Source organism: Drosophila arizonae, chromosome 5 (genome assembly GCF_054131065.1).
Source record: "Drosophila arizonae isolate 15081-1271.41 chromosome 5, UAZ_ARI_1.0, whole genome shotgun sequence".
Lineage (NCBI taxonomy): Eukaryota > Metazoa > Arthropoda > Insecta > Diptera > Drosophilidae > Drosophila > Drosophila arizonae.
This window is the reverse complement of record NC_142925.1, coordinates 7,952,075-7,972,652: the sequence shown is the minus strand read 5'-3', so window position 1 is coordinate 7,972,652 and position 20,578 is coordinate 7,952,075. Positions and strand designations below refer to the sequence as shown.

The 20,578-nt window shown below is 33.1% G+C and overlaps 1 protein-coding gene and 2 long non-coding RNA genes across 3 annotated transcripts in view; 2 read left to right on the top strand and 1 right to left on the bottom strand.

Moving 5' to 3' along the window:
* LOC149268439 (uncharacterized) overlaps positions 1-20,578 on the top strand; it is a 77,436-nt gene that overhangs the window by 39,021 nt on the left and 17,837 nt on the right. The window contains exon 2 of the long non-coding RNA XR_016270315.1: positions 3,850-3,887. This is a non-coding gene — a long non-coding RNA (uncharacterized LOC149268439). The remainder of the gene's footprint in view (positions 1-3,849; positions 3,888-20,578) is intronic.
* LOC108616172 (uncharacterized) lies at positions 4,086-11,622 on the bottom strand. Its single transcript, XM_018011177.2, has 3 exons — positions 11,207-11,622; positions 4,809-4,882; positions 4,086-4,615 (listed from the first exon to the last, which is right to left on the bottom strand). Exons 1-3 carry the CDS (start codon positions 11,222-11,224, stop codon positions 4,381-4,383), a joined length of 327 nt encoding a protein of 108 aa, XP_017866666.1. The 5' UTR covers positions 11,225-11,622; the 3' UTR covers positions 4,086-4,380.
* Positions 8,229-10,477, top strand: LOC149268440 (uncharacterized). The gene is made up of 2 exons (XR_016270313.1): positions 8,229-9,141; positions 9,228-10,477. It is a non-coding gene; the product is annotated as an uncharacterized LOC149268440 (long non-coding RNA).

Here is a 20,578-nt window from a genome sequence, read left to right as displayed (position 1 = left end):
ATACAATTTTTCATATATTAAAAAAAAATAAAAAATAAAAATCAAATAATAATAATAATAAAAAAGTTTCAAATAAAATATATAAAAATTGTACTTAATACTAAAATACTTAATACTTTTGGGCTTACGTAAATAATTAAAAAAAAAAAAAATAAAAATTAATAAAAATATTTATAATAAATATTATTTTGGATTGGTTGACATTATTACAAATTTCAAATAATATATAAATTTACAAAATAAATAAATAAAATATAAAAATGTATATATATGAAAAAAAAGGATTAAAATACAAAAATGTATATATGTATATAAATAAAAAATGATCAGCATTTTATTTTTTGTATATATATATATTTTATTTCAATTTTAGTCATTTAACATTTAACATTTTTTTTTTTTTTTTTTTTTTTTTTTAAAGATATTTTAGACAATTGACCTCGTGTCTTTCGTTATTAGAAATCAATGAATTAATGATTGCTAATCAATAGTCTGTACATATTAGTGTGCATATTAGTATTTCTACTAATTCTAGTTTTTTTTTTTACTTGAATATATCTCAACTCAAGTCAATAGATTTATTGCATCCCTTAGCTAATGTGCTTTAGGCTCTAGGGCAAAGGTTCAGATTCGGTTTTTCGGTTTGGATAGCCGGCATTGTTGATGGGCAAACAATAAGTAGTTGGTAAATAGTTTATACAAGTGCCACGCCCCTCCCTCCATTGGCACTGCCACTGCCGCTGCCACTGCCACTAGCGGTGCCCCAGTGTGCCATATCGTTAGAGTTTTCCTGCTGCTTTCATTGTTATGCGAAGTATGCACATTTTTGTGTACAAGCAAATGTACTTAGGACATGCTGGCGATTTATTTGACTTTTCTCACTGAACTACACATACGTAGAGTGACTGAGTGTGCGTGTGTGTGTGAGTGTGTCTGGCAAATTAACCCAGTCACGTACTGTGCTTAGCCGGGCCTAATCAAATAAACGCGTCAAATTAAACAACAGCCGCAAAGCCAACAACAACAACAACAGCCACAACAATATCAAGGGGCGACAAGTAAATATATGAGTTTGACACCTCGATACCAGATTGTGCCGACAATGCATGAAAGAGATGGCGAGAGAGAGAGAGAGTGTGAGATAGAGAAAGATTGAGTGTGTGGTTTTGTGAGCAGCTTTATACAAATACATATATTTATTTATACAATTACTTCAGGCAATGCTCAACACTATGTTAGAATGTTTTTGTTTTATTTCGTTGTTGTTGTTGTCCTCTCTGCTTACTCTGCAAGCCTTCATTTGACAAAGGATAATTTCAGTTGCTGTAAATCTAATACTATAATAAATTGATTATTTATTTTTATAGATTTTTGCTATATACATATGTACATATATCAGCTTTGCTTGTATGTATGCCTATTCTAAGACCATACTTATGTACGCATTCTTACACATATACTAATACATATCTCTATTAAAATGCGTATTAATTATCATTAATTAATTAATAAAATAAATAAAATTAATTAAAAGTATTTATTATATTTTTAATATTTTTCATAATAAGCTTAAATATATTTCAAAACGTATTTAATTTTTTTTCTTAACTAAAATTTTTATTTTATTTATTTATTTATTATTTTTTTAATGTAACGATTTTTTTATGTTTTATTGAATTTTCATTAATTTCGTTGAATTAATTTTATGTCTATTTATTTTTATTTCTATTTATTCCTCTACATATGTACTTTAGCTGCTCTTCACATCATATTCACGGATCCCATCAGTTCCCTATTTAATTCTTCACTTATTTTTCCTACTCTTCACATCATATTCACAGATTCCATCATTCCTATTTAATCGTCTACCCTTTTTTCCTGTTCTTCACACATCCCATCATTCCCCCACTTCTATTTCCCTACCTTCACATTAGATTCCTTGTAATAAACTACCCATTTGTGTACTATTACAGGGCATCTCTCTCGCTCTCTCTCTTTCTCTCTCTCTCTCACTGTCACTCTCAACTGGCGCTCACCTATTGTTTTTGTTGATTTTAGCTGCGTGCGGCGTTGACGCCGCTGATTAGTTGTTGCAACTGACGTCATATTAATTATGTGGCAGACAGCCACACACACACACACAGACACACACCCACATACACACAGGCACGCATACAGAGTAAATGCGATTGGCTGGTGGCACAGATTCGATCGGAACTCAAATTGAGTGGCGGCGGCACAGTTTGAGTGCCATTCGAGTGGCGCACAGAGAGCGCTCGTCTGTCTGAATGGGACGGTTGAATGGTTGGGCACACTCGAGTGCCTTCTGGCCAAATGAGCCATCAGCCGCCGAGCAGCTGGCGCGCCAGAGTTGTGCCTCGAGCTGGGGCAATGTGCGTTGCCAACTTGTTTACATTTTGTTGCTGTTGTTGTTGCTGCTATTGTTGCTGTTGATTCTTTTTTAACATTTTTGTTTACTAGACGGGCAGCACGTGCTGACAGAGCAACCCATCCGTTGCGCTCCAACCCAAAAGTATCTGCCTCATCTGCTTCATCATGCTGATGCTTTGGGTATGCGGCAGTACCTGAGGCATGCATATTTTATATGGCCATAAGCTGCAGAAGCTGTTGCCAGCTTTATCTCGGCCTCTGCCCCCATTGTTGCTCAGTCTCAGGTCGACACTAATCGCAATTGCTTGAAAAAGTGGGCCAAGCGCACATCATTATTTTCTGGCTGCTTTTAGCCGTATTTTGTTGTTGTTGTTTTGTTTTTTTAGCGGTTGTTGCGTTTGCTGTCCTTTCTTTTGATTTAATTATTTATTTATATACTTTGGCGTATTCCCCAATTGCCGCACGTTAATTTCAATTTCTGTTGGCAAATGTAAATATCTCTTTGGATTTGCCATTTTCAATTTGCGTTTGTGGGCGTGGCACTTGGCCAGGTGGCATAATCAACAAGTCTCTTTTGTTGCGGCCACAGCTTTTGGCCTTTGGCTTTGGGCTCTCACTTTTTGTGGCACGCAAAACTGTGTCACTTTTATTGGTTTTTTCTCTTATTATTATTATTTTTTTTTTTTTAGAATATGTTTTGGAAGTAAAAGTCTCAATTTAGTTAAACTGAAGCTTTAAGATTTGTCTGAACTGAAATTGTTATTTACCTTATTTATGTTTAAATGCATTTCTGGTTAGACAAATTTCATATATTTATAGTTCATTTATATTTATATTATAATAATGGATATATGGAGGTATAGGTAACTATTATTACATAAACATATTAAATAGTAATCTTAGCATACTTTTAGGTTGGTTTTCAGAAATTGTAAAACATGTTTTATTATATTCAACATTTATTTAATTTTAATTTTGCCATGTATATATAATATACAAAAAATAAAAAATAAATAATAAAAGCTCAAAAGTTACTAAACTACTAAGAAATAATAAAAAAAAAAAAAATCCTAAACAAATTAATAACAATTAATGACATTAAAAAAAATATATATTTTTTTTTAAATTAAAAAAAATTACAGAAAATTAAAAAAAAAAAAAAACGAAAATGTATACCGATTTTTCTTTTTTTTTAATTTGATGATATTCAATATTTTGATTTATTTTAATTTCACGATATATAATATATAAAGCAAATAAGTAAAATATTTAAAGAATTTTGCATAAAACATATCGTTATCCTCCCTAAAAAATCAATTAAAAAAATATTTTTAAATAAAAACTTATTGTCAAAGAAAATATTTAAAAAGTTATACAAAATTATATTTTTTGTAATTTTTGTTTTATATTTTTAAATTACCCTTTCATCTAATTCTTTACTCTTTCTTCTTTTTCCAGTATATATATATATTCTGCTGATTAGCAAAGACAAATCGGTAAGTGCCTTACTTAGTTTTATTAAATTTTATATTGCATATGTATTAAGTAGATATCTAATATTGCTCTAGCAAAATTATAACAATTCCTTAAACCAACCCGAATTAAAGCCAAGTTAACCAACAGTTTAATTCCATAAGAATTCCAGCTGGTGAAATTTTTTGCCCAAGTAAAAACAATAAAAGACGCCTTGCAAGTGTTGCTTAAATAAAATACTTTTATTTATTTGTTTATTGCACAGAAAAGGCATCGCTTATTGTCTAAACAGTGACAAATCACACCCAGTTAAATATATACATATATATCTGTCTATATATCTTTGCTTTCGTAAGACTTGTCCATTTCATTCGATCATTATTTTGGTTTATATTTGCTTAATATGCGAAAATTACGTATGTGTGTGTGAGTGTGTAGGAGTGTGTGTGTGAGTGGTCGTTTGGTTCTCATGTTGATGACACGCCCACAATGCGTGACGCCCACACGTGGACATTATTAGACAAAAGGATGCCGCGTGCGCCGCTTGGCCTTGACGGGATAATCGTAACCCTCGAAATCATCATCGAGCTCATCCTGCTGATGATAATGATGATGGCTATGACTGCTGCGATGATGCTTCTTTGGCTCCTTGTGCTCCTTGACCGGCACCGGGATGGGCAACGGCACCTTCTTTATCACCGTGTTCGTGTGCACATGCGTATGATGCTTCACTGGCACATGGATGCGTATCCTGCGAATTGTCGATTGTGAATGTGAGTGTGAATGTGAATGTGAATGTGAATGTGAGTGTGATTGTGAATAAAAACTGGATTCAGTTGGAGTTAGGGCTTGCGCTTGGCTTTGGATTTGGCTTGGGGGAGTGGGGGCTTTGGGTTCTCTGTTGTTTGTGGACCTGTCGTTAAAGGCGTGGCCGTTACACTTACTTAAGCTTGTCGTTTGATGGATGGCCGCTTGTCAGGGCAAACATCATGCAAGTGATAAACAGCAAACTTAATGCCTGCAAAAAAGGAGAGAAACAGAACACACACACACAAATGAACAGGAAGAGCGTGTACATGTGTGAGTGTGTGCGGAAAGCAGTTGAATAGGGTTTCTTGGTATGAGCGTCCGATGTGTCTTATAGCTCGAGGGGACATATATGATATATTTAACATTTTAGCTCTTGGTTTATGGCTGTAGGGGATGCTTTACTTAAGTAAATAATATTCAACCAAGGCATTGAATTAAGGTTTTAGGATTAATTTTATAACTAAAAGTCTCTATAAATAATTTATATATTTCAAACTATATTTAGATATTATATTAAAAACACTTAAATTAAATAAAATTGTTTACTTATGTGTTGTTTCTTGTATTAAATTATATTTTATATTTATATTTGCTTATTATTAAATTATTAATAAAAAATAAATATTTAAGCAAATTAAATTTTAAATAAAATATATATAAATATAATAATAATTCAATATTAGGGTATTAGTAAAAAAATTAAAAATATATTTATACTTTGTTTTCAATTATAAAATAAGAATTTCCATTTTTAATTAGCTTGCATCTGAGAACAAGAATAATTGGACTTTGTATAAGAAAACTGTATCAGAGTGGAGTGGAGTGGAGTTATAATCTTTATAAGAGACAATACTTAATAAAACTAGAGACTTGAGTATAAGTTTAAACAAGCCAGAGCGCTGCAGCGTCCTCTTTAGGCAAGCGTTGAGTAGAAGATGAGTAGCATATAAATACATATATAAAAGACTTATACATAAAGAGTTGAGTATAAGACAAATGTAACCAGCACACGTGAGTTGATCTAGTTATAAGACAAATGTGCCCAGCACACACATGAGTCGATTATAAGACTATACTTTGCATTTATAAGTAGTAGAAGTAGAAGTAGAAGTATAAGAGACCAAATGCACTTAGAATATAAGATAGAGTTATAGTCAGAGCTGAAAACAGCTTGAAATCAACTTATGACTCCATTCATTCTCTCAGAATACCCTATACTTGTACACACCCAGGGTATACACGCCTCATCCACTTGCTTCTCTGCTCCCTTCGATTCTTGTGTGATAAAAAAAGAATAAAATAGTCGAGCGTCTATAAACAAAACAATATAATTAGCATAATGCCAGTTGCCATTTGGCTGTCTATTTTCGGCGTCGGCAAATCGAATTTTGATTGCGACCTGCCGTCGTTGTTGTGGGCGTGGCCATAAGGCAAAATCCAAACGTAATTACTCAAAGAGAAGCAGAGCTAGAAGTTAGCTTTAAGCACAGTTATTGATTTCGCCAGCAAAAGATAGAGAATCTTTTGCTCAATTGAAATTGTTCCAAACTCAAGCCCAAACCCGAGGCACATTCAATTAGCAGCCTGGCAAAGCAAAATGAAATCGAAAATTGCCAAATTGGCAAAATTGCTATTAAATCGTTTAGCTCATCACTTTCCAAGACATTAAATAACATGTTGAACGGCCGCTCTTGGGGCCATGTGGCCCCAATAGGGCAACAGCTGCCTTGAGTACATTTTTAATAGATGCTAGTAAAATATTAAACATATATATTATACATATATATTCGTAAATGTTTTTGCTGCCTAGACAGACTGTATAGCATAGTGTAGTAAACTTGAATCTGTAGTGACAGCAGAGAACAGCCGTGGGAACTTAATTGATTGGCTGAAATAATACTTCAAAGGTTGCCAAAGCATTAGCCACTAAATAGATTATTAGGGTAACGAGAGAGGTAGGGAGAGGAAAGAGTGTTTCATAGTCTGGTTTCCACATAATCAATAAGCAATAGTGATTGAAGTGAGCATGGCGCATGGCCAGGAAGCCGAATGCTATTTAATTGCAGCTCAAGTGGAAATTCTTGTTGAATAATAACTGAATGAAGTAGCTACGAATTGCTGCAAAAGGATTGATATATGAACAAGGATGAACAAGGATGAACAAGGATGACGGTTGCTTGAAAATATATTAATTGTAATTACAGAGAAAAAAGTAGTTGGAGAGAAAGCCTTAAACTTGAAGTGTATGATGAAAATTTTTAATGAAAAGTAAGATGGGAATATGTAAAAGAGCGAGATGAGCGTCAAAAGAAAACTGAAAAATGAAAAGAGATTTTCAGATGCCTATCAATGGTAAAGATGAAGAATGGAAAAATGTCTGAAATTAATTCAGTAAAGGCGAAAGTTTGATGCAGTCTGAAAAGGAGCTGCCACATCAATTAAAAACTATAATAAACTACATGAATTTATAAATATATAACTCAAAAAAATATATAAAAAATGCAACATTAAAATAAAATATAAAACATTCAACATTAATAATAATAATATTTTAATTTACACTTTTACATAGCTAAATATATTTCGTATACAGAGATATGCATAATAAAATATATTTGAGCATATAAATTAAAATTAAAACAGCAATATAATTAATTACAAAAGGCAATTAAAACAAACTGTGCTTGCTGTCTATCAAACCTAATTTATATAAATTAAAATTAACATAATCTATCAAGCAGAATCATATTTTCTCATTAACCAGAGCCGTGCAAATGAGTGTGAATAAAATTATGTATATATAGTATATGGATATGATTTATTATTTCAGTGAACGAAATGAATATGTAGCAAATGCAATGAAATTAAATCAAAGCTGGCCATGATTTATGGCCAAACTAATAAAAGTGACTTTAATTTCAGTTAAATCTGAATTAATTCTGCTTCTAATACAGCCATTTAATTGGCGCATTACAATTGAAATCCTCTTTTTGTGTGCTTTTTTTTTTAATTTATCCAACGCTGGCAGATACTTGGCTTTAATTGCCATTTCAAATAGAGAGTCATTAAATTGTTGCTAAGTAACTGTGAAGCTGCTCAAACGGCAGTCTGGAAACTACTTGATTAAATGAGTGAAATTCTACTAAAAATCTTTAAGAGATATTTTTTACATATTTTAAACAAGTCTAAAATCTGTGTAAAAAAATAAAAATAAAAATAAAAATAAAAGTTTGCTTTATTGATCTGAACTGAACTATAAAATCTGTAATAAATATTTTTTATATATTTAAATTTAAAAATATTTATGACATATATAAACACTGTACATTAATAATATATAGAATTTATTTATCCAATATATAAAAAATATAATAATTATATATAAATTTTGTATTCTAAGTCGCCAGACAAGAAAACCAATGCTAAAATCTCTCTGGGCCATTCGAGACGCTGTAAAATGTCATTGTCCCTGGCTGCACTTTCGTTCATTCGCTTCTTGACCTTCTCAAAGGCAGAGCCAATTCAACTGCTACACATTTCGGCTTAAACTAAATTCATTCTGAGGTTTCGATTATTTTCACACATGCTGCACTTTGAAAAGCATTAAAATAATTTTCCAAGTGGTATCTCTGACCCTTAGAATACTCTACCTCAAGTGCCTGATTCTATAGATATTTTTGAGCTGCTCTTACGAAATTTTAAATTATGACTACATGTAAAAATGCTACACATTTAATTATATAATGAATTATGCATATTTTGTTTATTACTTATATCTATATATATAAAAGAAAGTTGTGTAAAAGTGAAGACCGCTTATAACTTGATTTGGGCTGAACCAATTTTCATTGTTTTTGATTTGTTGGATTTGTCTCCGCAACGAGTTTAGTATAGGGTCTTAAAAATACTGAAAAAATTTGCCGAATACTTGAAAAACGCGGTTTTTTCCCCAAATGTTCAAATTTTTTTTATACCCAGTAGGCTTGGTAACAGTGACAGTTTTGACAATAGTGTAGAAGTAAATAAACAAATGTAGTCAGTCAGTCTACGGTCTCCTGACCTCGAGCAGACCTGACTATTCAAAAAAAAAAAAAAAAAAAAAAAAAAAAAAAAATTTCAAATCAAAAGGAAAAATATTTCAAATCAAAAATCTGCAAAAAATCAAAAGATTAAAACCTGACTGTTCAAAAAATAAATAAAAAATTAAAAATTCGAAATTAAAAAAAAAAAGGTAATTATTAAAAAGTGTATTTTTGGCTTTTTATATTTTCGGACTTTTAAACTTTATAAATATTTCAAATCAAAAATCTGCAAAAATTAAAAAAAAAATCAAAAGATTAAAACCTAACAATCAAAAATAAATAAAAAATTCAAAATTCAAAATTCGAAATTAAAAAAAAAAAGTTAATTATTAAAAATTGTATTTTTGGACTTTTACAAAAGCTAAATATCTCGAAAGTATCGAAGGTATTTGTTTGTCTCAAACATAAATTTGTGTAAATTATTTATATTTATATTTCTCGATTGTTTTATATGGTTTTGTGCGAGGGCAGTATTACTATTAATAAAAATGCCGCGTCCTAGAAGATCTAATCTTTCCGGGCGGACCCATAATGCAATTAGGCTACGGAATAGCGCGAGTCAATTATCTGACGAAGAGCGAGAAATCGCCCGAGAAAGGCTCCGCGTTAGTACCCAGCAAAGAAGGGCCTTAATTCGTGCTTCTCAAAGAGAGGCAGCCCGTGAAATGGCAATAAGAAATGGTTCAAGGATTGATTTGAATCGAGCAGCGTTTCGATATGATTGCACCATTGATTACAGCTTGAATCGTTTAGTTTGCATTGGTCCAATGGACGTTGTTTGCTAGCATTGTGGCGCATTGAAGTTTGCTGGTGAAACACCCGGTTTGTGCTGCCTTAGTGGTAAAGTGACATTGCCATTAGCGGTCACCATAGCCATTGCGTTCCCTGCTTTATGGCGAAACACTAGAATCACGACATTTTCTAGCGAACACTCAAAAATACAATGCCTGTTTCCAAATGACATAATTTGGGGCGGAAAATATTGGAGACGGATATTTAAGGTAATTTACGTTAAAAATTTTATTTTCTATGACTGCCAAAAAAAAAAATTTTGAATAATGTAGTTTGTTAGATTTCTGTAAATAGTGTTTGTAAATATAACTATAACTATGGCTTTGAATTTAAAGATTCAAGGCCAGATTTGCCATCGCATTGGATCATTGCAACCTATTGAAGATGCACAGCAAAAATTCTTGCAAATATACTTCATGGGCAATATGGAAGAACAACTTGACCGGCGTCAAGAAATGAACACAGCTATGAAAAGAGCAATTCTCCATGATTTGCATGCTTAGAAATTTAAACCAACCAAAACTGTGCAATGGAACGCGTTTGGTGATAAGAAAACTGATGAGCAATGTGATTCACGCGTTGATACTCAAAGGAAAATTTAAAGATGAGGAAGTTCTTATTCCTAGGATTCCGATGAGCTCAACAGATATGCCCTTTGAATTTAAACGAATTCAATTCCCGCTTCGTCTTGCCTTCGCCATGACGATCAACAAGTCACAGGGCCAATCTTTGACTATTTGTGGCCTCAATCTAGAAAATGCGTGTTTTTCTCATGGTCAATTGTACGTGGCATGCTCACGTGTTGGCAAACGATCCGCATTATTTGTTCTTGCACCCGACCAAAAAACGAAGAATGTCGTTTACAACAAGGTGCTTGAATGAAAATCCGATTAATAAATTTATCAGTGTATCCCAGCCTGAACAACATAGCTTTCAACAATTTTTTACCTAGAAATAATATAGAGGGCAATGCAACGTTTGCCGGGCCAGCTAGTTAGTTTATATAAAATTAGCTTCAAAATCATGTAATATTTAGCGTGAGTCGAGCTATTTATATTTATTTCTTATACACTACATTAAATTTTACATGTCTTTAAATTTTGTATGCCCATAATTTTTATTTTTTTTTATTTATTTATTTATTTATTTATTTATTTTTTTGTGAAACTCGCCAATCTGCTTGCACAAATAATATTGTTCATTACACGCACGATTGAAGTCAATGAATGTCTACTTGTTTTTGATTTTTTTATATTTTTGTGGGCCAACAAAAAGTTGAAATCTTTAATTAATATTTTTTGTTGTCATTCCGTAATTGCGTTTTTTTTTCTTGTAATTTATGCAACTGCGTCGAGTGTGTGTATGTATTTGTGAGTACTTTCTAAGCGGGCTACAATGTGGTTTATTCGTTTCATTTCATATATAGATATATTTATTTTTTATTAAGACAAATGTTGATTTTATTTTTGCATAATTTATGGGTCCGAACGCGTTCAATGAACTGCACTTGTTGTTGGCCATAAATTGAGGTATGAAAATGATATTTTAATTGTCAGAGAGCACATTTAATTTACGTTTTGTTGTTTTGCACTTCATTTATTATGTTTGTTTTTTATTTTTTCTATTGCAATTGAAATAAACATCTAATTGACACTTACGCCTCGGGGCAAATGCATTTCGGCACGCTGAGCTTAACACCTTGTTGCCAGATTTTATTTTGATTATTATTATAGTCTTTAGTTTTTTCTGGAAATGTGTTTTTTTGTTTTTTGCCTTTTGTTTTTTAACTCTTTTTAATTGTGTAAACAACGCGCAGTTTTTTCGCCGTTTTGTTGTTTCTTGCAGCGCTCCAGCAGCGTCTGTAGTAGAAATGGAATTGCATGGGCAAGTGGCGCTCGTCGCGGCTTAAATATGAAAAAAATCAAAGAAAAAAAAAATGATAAATTGGCGGGGTACAGTGAAACGTGCCACAGCACGAAACGCTAAACAAGTGAGAGTGCAACCGAGTGCGAGCGAGCAGGCAATAGTTGGAAGTGAAATAAAAACATAATCAAACACGCAGACAAATACACCACACACACACACACTTGACCAGCTTTTGCTGCTTAGTTAACAAATAGCAAACAGTGAGAGTGTGAAAGAGAGCTAGATAGAGCGAGAGAGATGGAGACAAGGGGGCAAGATCGTGAGAGTGAGAAAGGCAGCGCTGCTCGGCTGCTCGGCTTAGCGGTTTGTGTGTTTATTTGCAGATCGCGACAACAGAGCGCCGGGGCGAGCTCTGCAGCGTTGCGGCAAGTGCTTCAAAGCGTGGCATAAACATTGCATTGCAGCAGCCGAGCCTGTCTCGACGACCCATGAGCGCGCTGCAAACAAGAAAATCAAGTGCAGCTATTAGACACAGGTAATAGAGACACAGAGAGCTTAACATTGACTTTAATGAATTTAGGTGGTGTTGAGCTTTAGGAGTTTGATTCAACTTGAAGTGAAGTCTTGAGGAGTTGATGAAGCTTATGTGATAAGAGAGACGACGCTTGCAGTGGAGCTCAAGCCAATCAAATTTAGTTTGGTTAGCATATTAGACAGAATTAATTAACTTTAGGTGAAGGAAGAAAGAGGCTCAATGTTAAGAGTAAATATGTTAGTAATAGATGAGTTGTGGAGCTCTAAGGAATTGAGCTCAGTTTGAATAGGGTATCAAGGAAAGCTTGGCAGTATTTGTAAGCTTAAATCATAGCTTAAGTAGAGCTTTCTGAGAGAAGAACGCAATGTCACTAAAGCTTTAAGGGAATTAGTGGAATTTTAGCAGGTTGCAATGCTGAAATTTATTTTGAAATTTTTTTTTCTTAAGCTCGCTTAAAGTAATCCTTTAAATAAAGCCATCAAGCAAGTATATTCAGGTTTCTTATTATTTTATATTTATTTTGTAACTTATCTTAAATTTTTTAGTAAATGAATTCATTATTTTATTCATTAGACAGTTTTTTTTTTTTAATTATATAAAACTTAATTTAAATCATTAAAATGGTCCTAAGAAAATAAATTCATAATTAACTCTTAATAAAAAATGGTAAAAATTGCGTTGATTATTTTCTTGTCTAAAAAAATTATTCCCTTAGCTTAAGGCTTTATCTTTGAGATTTTCTGCGAATATATATCTTTTCTATATTAGAATTAAAAAAAAAAAAAAATATTTCTTTTGTATAACACATATACATACAAAGCTATAGACAGTGGACACATTTTTAAAAAATGTAACAAACATATTAAATCCGATTTATCTATTCAATTGTTGCCCAAGTGCAGAGAAAGATCTAGATGCCACACTTCAAACGACTTCAGCTTGCCCATAAGCCGTGGCGGCTATTGTAGCGAGCGCTTAGCTCTTGACTGATAGTGAAAAGACAACTCATATAACAACAGTTGAAAACAACATTTAACGGCAACAATGCTTGCAACAACAACAGTGAAGGCAAACGCACAACGGCAATCACATTAGCAAGACAATCCGGCAATGAGTGCGAGGCGCACAGCAGACAGCGCAATGGAAGCCGCCTTCAAATACAAGCCAACCACATTGTGAAAAGCCGCCAAACCTGCACCACACTCTCGAGCCGCCAAATTGAATGGACGGGAGGGGCGGAGGAGATGTCAGTGGATGGGGCGGCGTATCGGAGACGAGTGACGGCGCCAAAGTCAAAAGCGTAATTGAAGCTTGTGCCTCAGTTAAACGCTGGCGATTATGTCTGCTGGCTTTTCATGGTGAGCCGCAGCGGCCGATAGCAACAGCAACAACAACAACAACAGCAGCAGCAGCAGCAGGTTGAACCTGCCACAAGGATTATGCAGCCCCCGTAGCTGCTTCCTGGTTGCCTAAAAGCCCGAAACAACCGAAACTGTAACCGTAACGCCAGTAACCAGAAGGCCGTAAACGATAACCGCAAACGACGAGCTGAAAACTGTAGCTGAAAATTGTAGCTGAAAACTGCAAACTGAAACCGAATCACGAATCGCAATTGATTTGTTTTTGTTGTTGGCATTTGCCGCTCTTAACGAAGTCATCATAAATTGAGCTGTCTGGCGCGTTGAAATATGTCGCCAGCTGAACATGTGAATGTTGTCGCCACGCCCCCCTCCACCACCTAACTACACAATTTCGACTCGTGCAATTTAAATGTGCAACGAACCAGCAACAGCAACATCAACAACAACAATTGCAACAACAGCAACTGCAACTGCAACAGTCATGATATTGCAATTGAGTTGATTGGCATTGCCGTTCTGGCCAACGGGCTAAGCCGTCTAATGCAGGAAGCGCCTTAGCAAAAATATTTGCTGTTACGCTTTAGGCCTAATTTGATAAGGTATTCGATCATTAAGCTCGGCTGGGAAAGGATTATTTATTGTTGCTTATCTAACAAATGTTTTTCAAATGATTGCAGAGAAAGCTTGCATTTATCCAAAAATAATAAAGCTCAGAAAATAGTTCATCAATTGAGATATGATTGACATTTGCCATAAAGGGCCTATTATTTAGATGATATTATATATAGATTAAATTTCACTCTTCATAATATTACAATTTATTATAAATAATTGTTTAAAATGACAAATAATAAATAAATAAATGAACTATTTCTATATATAAATTAATATATATGCATATAGTGATAATTTGAATATAAAATATGAGATTCGAGAAGAGGAGGAAAGAAAATGTTTTGAAAATATGAAGATAAAAATGAAAAAATAAATAAATAAATAAAAAATGATATAAATAAGGATAAGAAAAAAATATTTAAAAATATAATTTGATTTTTGAGAAGTTAAATAATATGTTTTAAGATAAGATATGAGTTTTGAGAAGAAAATATTAAACTTTAAAAAGCAAACAAATATAAAATTTAATTTTTGAGAAGAAAATGTTAAGAAAAAAGTAAAAAATATATAACGAACAAAATATATAAAATAAATATTAGTAGACAAAAAATATATTTATAGCATATTTATTTTATTTATTTTTAGAATAATATAGATTCTTTAAAGTGATAGAAATATTGTTAACAAAAATTTGTATTCCATGATTTTTAGATTTGATTTCTTATTCCAGAAAGTACTGAGCATATAATAACATAATTAATATAAATTAAAACAACCATAAACGCTCGGCTCAATCACCTTGGCCCGAGCTCCTTTTAATGAATAACAATTTGCTTGCAATGAATATAATCTTGAGTTAATTTGTGGACATTCATAAAGGCGGTTCATATGCAGTTAATAGAGCAACTATGTGTTTATGTGTTATCAACACGTTTTTTTATTTTTCAGTAGGATTTTCCGGTTAACCTATTGCGTAACGGCAAACGCGGCTAACAGCTAGCAAACAAATGGCCAAAACGACACTTGCAGTTGGTCAGCAGCTCATCCGTTGGTTAACAGAAACATTTTCCGCAACTGGAAAAACACACACAAAATAAAAGAAATTAAATAACAAAGAAGCAGACGAAAAAGAAGTGAAGCAAAGCAAAGCAAAGTAAAGTAAACTAAACTGTTTTCACTTTTCTATGCTCGTGATATAACATCTGAAATATATATAATTACAGCAAGTATATATATTACACACACAAACATATATATGAGTCTAGTTTTCTTTTGGTGATTTATTGGCCAGTCCAATTGGCCGGGCAATTAAAGCCGATGATATAATCGGACCAGTTGAGACGCTCGGACTCACAACAAAGTCAAAACTCCCAATGCTTGAGTAAACAAATTGCGACCGGTTCTCCGGTTAAGCTGGGGGCCCGGTTATACATTATAGCCGCGCTGTAAGCCAAGTGTCCAAATAAGAAACTCATATTATTAATTGAGCCGATTGAACGGCACAGAGCATTGCACCAAAAATCGTTTGTTGGCCGGGTCATTAGCAGCAAATTAAGTGAATGTGACAACGGGCTGCAACAACAATGGCAATAACAACAATAGCAACAACAACAATAGCAACAACAACAACAACAAAAACAAGGAGAACAACAAACGGAAACGAGCAACATTTGCAGCGAACTTGGCTGAAAGCCTTTCAATCAATCTCTATGTCAATATTTGTGCAATAAAAACTGGCCCAAGGCCAAAGGGACTCGCTCGCTCAATCAATTGGCCAGGCCAGCCAGGCCAGGCCAAGCCATGTCGGGCCAAGCCAATTGGCTACTTCGTTAAGGCCACATTTGGCTAACCTGTTGGCCAAGCGGCGCCACAAAGAAATAATCCAAGACGTGGCCACAACGAAAGCCTTTCGCTTTTCAGCGAGGGTCGCATTGTGAGTTTTGTACTGAACGAAGCTTTATTTGAATTTCTGATTTGGGATTATATTTTTAGAAGAATTTTTCTTATTGGAAATTTCCTTAAATTATGCGAAAAATTGTAAACAGTTATAGATCAGATAGCTAAAATAATTTAGCAGTTTAGCTTTGCCTTTAATATCTGGCTTGAGTTCTCTACTTTATATAGAAGCAATCAATGAATAAAATTGATAATTGATAATTGTTTATTTTAATTTAGTTTATTTGGGACACTTTTGTTTTAAATATGATTTTTTACATATGATTTTTAAAACAAAAATAATAGTACAGTATTTTAATAGCAGCGTTCCCTAAATTATTCAATGAATTTATATCTTTTAGTTTTAAATACGTTTTTATTAATTGTTAAAAATATAAATATAAAAATATATTAATTGTTAAATATATATTATATATATTATATATAAGAAAAATAAAAATAAGAAAATTAGAGCATCGCTTGTTAAGGTGATGTCTTACAGCTTCCTATCTATATATATATATATTTTTTTTTATACCCTGAACCCATTGAAAATGGGAAATCAGGGTATAATGGTTTTGTTGAAATGTATGTAACAGGCAGAAGGAGGCGTGGCAGACCCCACAAAGTATATATATTCTTGATCAGGGTGACGAGCTGAGTTGATTTGGCCCTGTCCGTCTGTCTGTCTGTCCGTCTGTCCGTCTGTCCGTCTGTCCGTCTGTCCGTATGTTTGAACGCGTCGATTTCCGAAGATATAAGAGCTAGAGACTTCAAATTTTTTGTAAAATGTTCGTAATTACAGCGCGGATATCGAGTTTATCATTAAAATTCGATAACTCATCCCGATCTTTTTTATCGATAAAAAACCTTATCGAAAACCAGTTATAAAATTATATCTTCTACACCTTTATTGCTAGAGTCTCCAAATTTTGAATGTATGCTTATATGCAATTTATACAATTTCGGTTTTTGTTAAAATTTACCCCCCACCTCTAAATTCACCCCCTCACCCTCACTTTTGTAAAACGCGTATTTCAAATACTAGAGACTTGTGCTTTGGCAATTACATGCATATTCATGTTATAATCATAATCTGAAAGTTTCATGATCGTACGTCCACAAAAAAAGTTATTAAACAATTAAGTTCTCATAGTAAGCGCACACTGCAGCCCATGCGTGTTTATGCGTGGGTGCTTGTATGTGTATGTGTTTGTGTATGTGTGTGTGTTTCTTGTGTAAGCTGAAAGACGCGAAAAATTATTGAAATAGCTAGCACTCCAAGGGTTCAGGGGATCTCGTAGTCGAGCAGTCTCGACTAGAGCTTTCTTACTTGTTGTTTATTAGGTTTATTAAGTAATATTATTGAATAAATATATTTCAATATAAATAATATATATATAAATAATTATATTAAATAAATTTAAAATTATGAAATAAATATAAATTTATATTACCATATATTTCAGCTAAACAAAATAATTAAATATTATTAAATAGCTTTATAAGTAACCCACTTTCAAATATATATGTACAGCTGAAACTTTTCAAGCAGCCCTCGCATGCCTGTGTTTGTTTGCGTGCATTGAGCGTATCGAAAAAGGATTATCGAATTGTACGGCCCGGAAACCAATACATCAGCCGCTGTTGTCTTCATTTCCTTTACCAATAAATTTTCACTTAACTATGTCGGTCGCAAGAGGCATGCAACATTCAATAGTTGCTGCTGCATGTGGCAGCCGCAGCATGTTGTCTCCATGTCGCATTGAATCCCAACCGGTCATTGTTTGGCTCTGTTGTCATTGTTGTTTCTTGTTGTTGTTGCTTGTGTTGGTTTTTCTGTGTGTGACACAATTTTCCCGTTTGGCTCGTAAATTCAATTGACGGAAGCGCGTTAAACTTGCAACAGCTGCAAAATGCCACCAAATATATACATATATATATTTATAGATATATGCATGAATATATATTTTATATATTATATATTATGCATTTGCATATTGAACAGATCCTCTACAGCTGATAGCGCTTTATGAACGTGTTAAGGACCTCAAGTATTGACTGCAAAAATTGCTGCTAAAACTATTTCTGTTTTCTTTTTCTTTTTTTCGGCTTTCTGCTGAGCCAAGTGGCAAGTGGCAAGACATTTAGCAAGTTCAGCAAACTTTTGCCACAGACTGAGACAGGGCGACAACATAAGTGTGCTGGCCAGTTGTCTTGATGGCCATAAATCCAGAGCTCGCTTGGCCATAAAACGTGCTGCATATAGCACAAAATCTTATAAGATAGCTTTGGGGTTGCTCCAGCAGCCGTCCCCATACAACACCTGCGCTAGAGCAACTTTTTTTTCTACTTGCTCTGAAATAAACACACACACACACACACACATTCACACTCTTGGCCACAAATGAACTCAATGCCACTTAGATTTATGGCCAGTCTCCGGCTGTTTCTCTCTCTGTGTTTTGTTGTGGTTTTGCTGCGTATGTCCATTTGTGGTGTGCCTGTGTGTGTGTGTGTGTGTGTGGCAAGGTCATGCTGATGAAGTCAGCTAGCAATAGTTTTTTTTTATGGTCACCTTTAAACCTCAACTTACCCAATTGTTAATGTAGAAATTTAGCTTTTACTTCGCTCCATAACTCTTTCTCTATGCAAACGGATAATTTAGCCAAGCATTGAGACTTAGGCTAAAGTTAATCATAGTATTTAGTACTAATTTTTGCTAAGTGTTAGTTTAAGTCATTTTCAGTAGGTGGAAGTAGGAGCAAGTATAATTTGGTGTAGTGAAATATTTTAGCTTTTCAAATTCCTATCATAAATGAGCTAATGTTAGGCAATATTTGGCTGAAAGTCAAAAAATAATAAAATATTATTCAAATAATAAAATAATAAATAAAGGTCTAAGGTTAGGCAAGACTTAGCTGAAAGTCAAATCAAAAATATTATTCAAATAATAAATTAATATATTAGATAGTTAATTAATTTAAAAAAATAATTATCTAATATATTAATTTATTATTTGAATTTATTTGCCTGAAATTTAAATAAAAAATATTATTTAAATAGTAAATTAATATATTATATTTTTTTTAAAGTAATTAATATATTTATTTATTAATATATATAATGATTTCATGTAAATAATAAATTAACATATTTAATAATTATTTATTAAAGTAATTAATTATCTAATATATTTATTTATTAACATAATACCACACACTGATTTGAAAACTATTTTTTATAATTTTTAAAAACTAATTCATTTAAGTTCTTCATATCTAATCAATAAATTTCAAGCTCGTTGACTTGACTCGTTGACGCGTTCTTTGCCTCAGTAATAATAAATAATGATTCTAATGAAATTCAATGACAACAATCATCATAAATCACAGTTGATCACTTCATTTTCAATCGAATTTTTCATACTTACTGTCAACAGTTTCATTTCTTATTAAACGCAGTAATTGAAAATAGAAATTCTAGAAGTAATTTTGCACTTACAGCGCAAACAGTTTGATTTGCCAATATCCGTTTGAGTTTCATTTGACTTACATTCTTACGTTTCTCTCATTCTGTTCATGAATATTAATTGCATTTCAATTTAAAGCGAATCATTTGTACTTATTGCCCTTTTGAGATTCTTTTGCGAGCTGCAAGGAATATATTGGATGTGTTCAGTGCCTGTCTTTGCTTTCTGCTCAACTTACCCATAAACCTTGGTTCCATCAGCTGTCCTGGAATATCTTTTGTAAACAGACATATTTATATATATGCCACAGTTTTTAATTGGATTAAGTAGACCCACTCCATATTTTCTTTGTAAATGAAATTCCCTCAAATGAAATGCGATTGAAATTTTATACGTTTTCATTCATTTTGCAAATATTTGCAATAATTGTTGTCAAACTTGAGCTCTTGACTTCTCAACGGGCTGTTGTAAAATTGAAACACTATGTTGTTGTCAGTTTACAGAATTCAACAATGCAAAATAGCTGCGGGCCACAGCGCAATGGGATTTCATTAACGCGGCAGTAATTCATTTCCTGCCTGCCGAGCCAAGCCAAGTCAATCAATCGAATTTGCAGTTAATACGTCAATTCAATATATAAATGCATAAATATGTATGTAGTAGATGCATGAACACATTAAAGAGCGGACATTAAACAATGCCGTTTCCATGGGCCCCAAACAAACGCGAATGCCTATTATTATTAAATAATTGAGAAATGCGAAACAAAGGCAATTTTCCAGGCGGCTGCTGCCCCTGCAGCTCCCTGCAGCTGGGAAAACTGCATAATTGAGTCTGATTAAAACAAACAAACAAACAGCAAAAACAACTGAGATGCCTCCACTGGGGAGTGACTGACTAAGAAATACCCTGAAGCCTGCACAACTCGCTGCTGTAAAAGGATGACACTCTTTTAAGTCCATTTTTTTTTTTAAATAAATTTTTAAGGACATTGGGGAGCCATCCAAAGTCCAAAATATATATTTAAAAAAAAAAAAATCACAGAGGAATACACAGAAAACTGGCTTTTGTGATATTCAAGCTATGTTAAAAAAATAAAAATAATTTTCGTTAGTTATCGATAAGTAAGTCGGGGAAATTATCGAAAAATATCTAATATTTATGATAAATTCTATATAATGAATGGGCTATATAAGTGAATGGGCTGATTTATTGAAGCAAGTGATAAATTCTTGCTACGTATACA

Bases quoted from the DNA above. Each gene is read 5' to 3' on its own strand.
- LOC108616172 (XM_018011177.2), bottom strand. The intron at 4,616-4,808 runs GTAAGTGTAACG...GACAATTCGCAG, and splicing joins CCATCAAACGACAAGCTTAA to GATACGCATCCATGTGCCAG.